This window comes from Aptenodytes forsteri, unplaced genomic scaffold, assembly GCF_000699145.1.
Source record: "Aptenodytes forsteri isolate BGI_AS27 unplaced genomic scaffold, ASM69914v1 Scaffold94, whole genome shotgun sequence".
In the NCBI taxonomy this organism is placed as follows: Eukaryota; Metazoa; Chordata; class Aves; order Sphenisciformes; family Spheniscidae; genus Aptenodytes; species Aptenodytes forsteri.
Window position 1 is genome coordinate 1,434,649 of NW_008795017.1, and position 1,531 is coordinate 1,436,179.

General features: G+C 55.9%; 1 protein-coding gene across 1 annotated transcript; it reads right to left on the minus strand.

The window, feature by feature from the left end:
- Positions 1-141: 141 nt before the first annotated feature.
- On the minus strand, positions 142-1,355 carry FAM84A (family with sequence similarity 84 member A). The gene has a single exon (XM_009275563.1). The coding sequence runs from the start codon at positions 1,321-1,323 to the stop codon at positions 469-471; it is 855 nt and encodes a 284-aa protein (XP_009273838.1). The 5' UTR covers positions 1,324-1,355; the 3' UTR covers positions 142-468.
- Positions 1,356-1,531: the final 176 nt, after the last annotated feature.

Here is a 1,531-nt window from a genome sequence, read left to right on the forward strand (position 1 = left end):
CAGTTAGCAAAGTATGACTGATGATTTTGGTTGGCTGCAAGGCAAATATTAGCTAGAAACTCATTTAGCTAGATCCACATCCATGGCCCCAGATGTTTAAAACTTATCATGGATTAAAGCCATGAAATAAAAAAATTAAAAAAATTTCAATTTGAAATTTTATTGGCGTGTTGCTAGAATGGTCAACATCAATCGACAGGAGAGACTTTGTCCACATACTCTAAGAACAGCCTTCCTGCACCTCCCCCCCTCTTTTCTTCCTCCCTCTCGCTCTTTCAGCATTAACGCTATTGAAAGCCAAACAAAATACTGGCTATGGGTGTAAAGAATGCTGGTTTTTTGGAATGTTGCCATGGATCCTGCTTCCAGTCACATCCCATGGAAAGAGGGTGCAGCCTCCTGTCTCTGTGGCAGGCTGATCTCCCCGAGCAGGGCAGAAGGAAGATAGCCATGTACCCCTGCTACTCCCTATTCTTTCCCATCCACTATAGCCAGGTCTTTGATCACCCTCAGTTTGCCACTGGCATCGATCCTGCGCTTCTCGCGTATTAGATCCTCCAGGCTGTGGAACCTCACCGTGTGCACCTTGTTCTCCGCCAAGTGGATCTTGAGATAGTATTGCTGCTGGTGCTGGGTGCCGGCGGCAGCCTGCAGCTCCCCCCCGGCTTTGAACTCCCTTTTCCCGAAGCGGCACCAGGCGGCGAAGCTCTCGGAGTTAGTCCAGCAGATCTCGTCGCTTTTTAAGCCCAGGTGCCCGCAGGCGTTTTGCACCACCAGCTCAGCCACCAGCGGGCGAAAGCGGTACCAGCTATTCACCACCCGGCCCACGTTGCCCGCGGCCGCCTCGTACAAGCTGTCCTGCCGGATCTGCCCCTGGTGCAGGTGGATGATCTGCCCGCTGCCCACGTACACCGCCCAGTGCGGCGGCGGGTGCTCCGACGGCCCCAGGTAGAGCAGCTCCAGCAGGTCCCCCGGCTTGCAGAGGGCAGGCAGGGCTGACACCGAGTAGACGCTGAGGTCCCCAGCCTGGGGGCCGCTGCTGACCTTGGAGAAGATGCATTCCTGGCCGCGGAAAGCGGAGAACTGGGTCTCGTTCAGCACCAGCTGGTGGTGGAGGTGGTGGGTGGGCGTCTCCTGGCCAGGGCTGCCGGAGCCCTTCACGCTGTACTTGTCTGGCTGGCCTCGCTCGTCCAGGTCCTCCTCCTCATCCGAAAAGAAGTAAGCCACCCCGACGCGCAGCTCGTCTTTCTCGATCCCCGAGGGGTCCCCGGTCGGCAGCTCGCTGTAATTCAGGTGGGTGATGCGATCCAGTTGATTTCCCATCAATGACAGGGCGAGGCGGGGGCAGAAATCGCCGGATCTAAAGGAAGGGTGGGGTGGGCAGGGACAGAGAGAACAAGAGAAGGGGAGTGCAAACGGAGAGAAGGAAAGAAAGAAAGAAACAAAAAAAAAAAAATCAAGGCACATACAAAAGATTTCAGCGATTCCGCCCTAAGCCCCCATCCCTCCCCCACTCCTTCCCCCCCCCCCC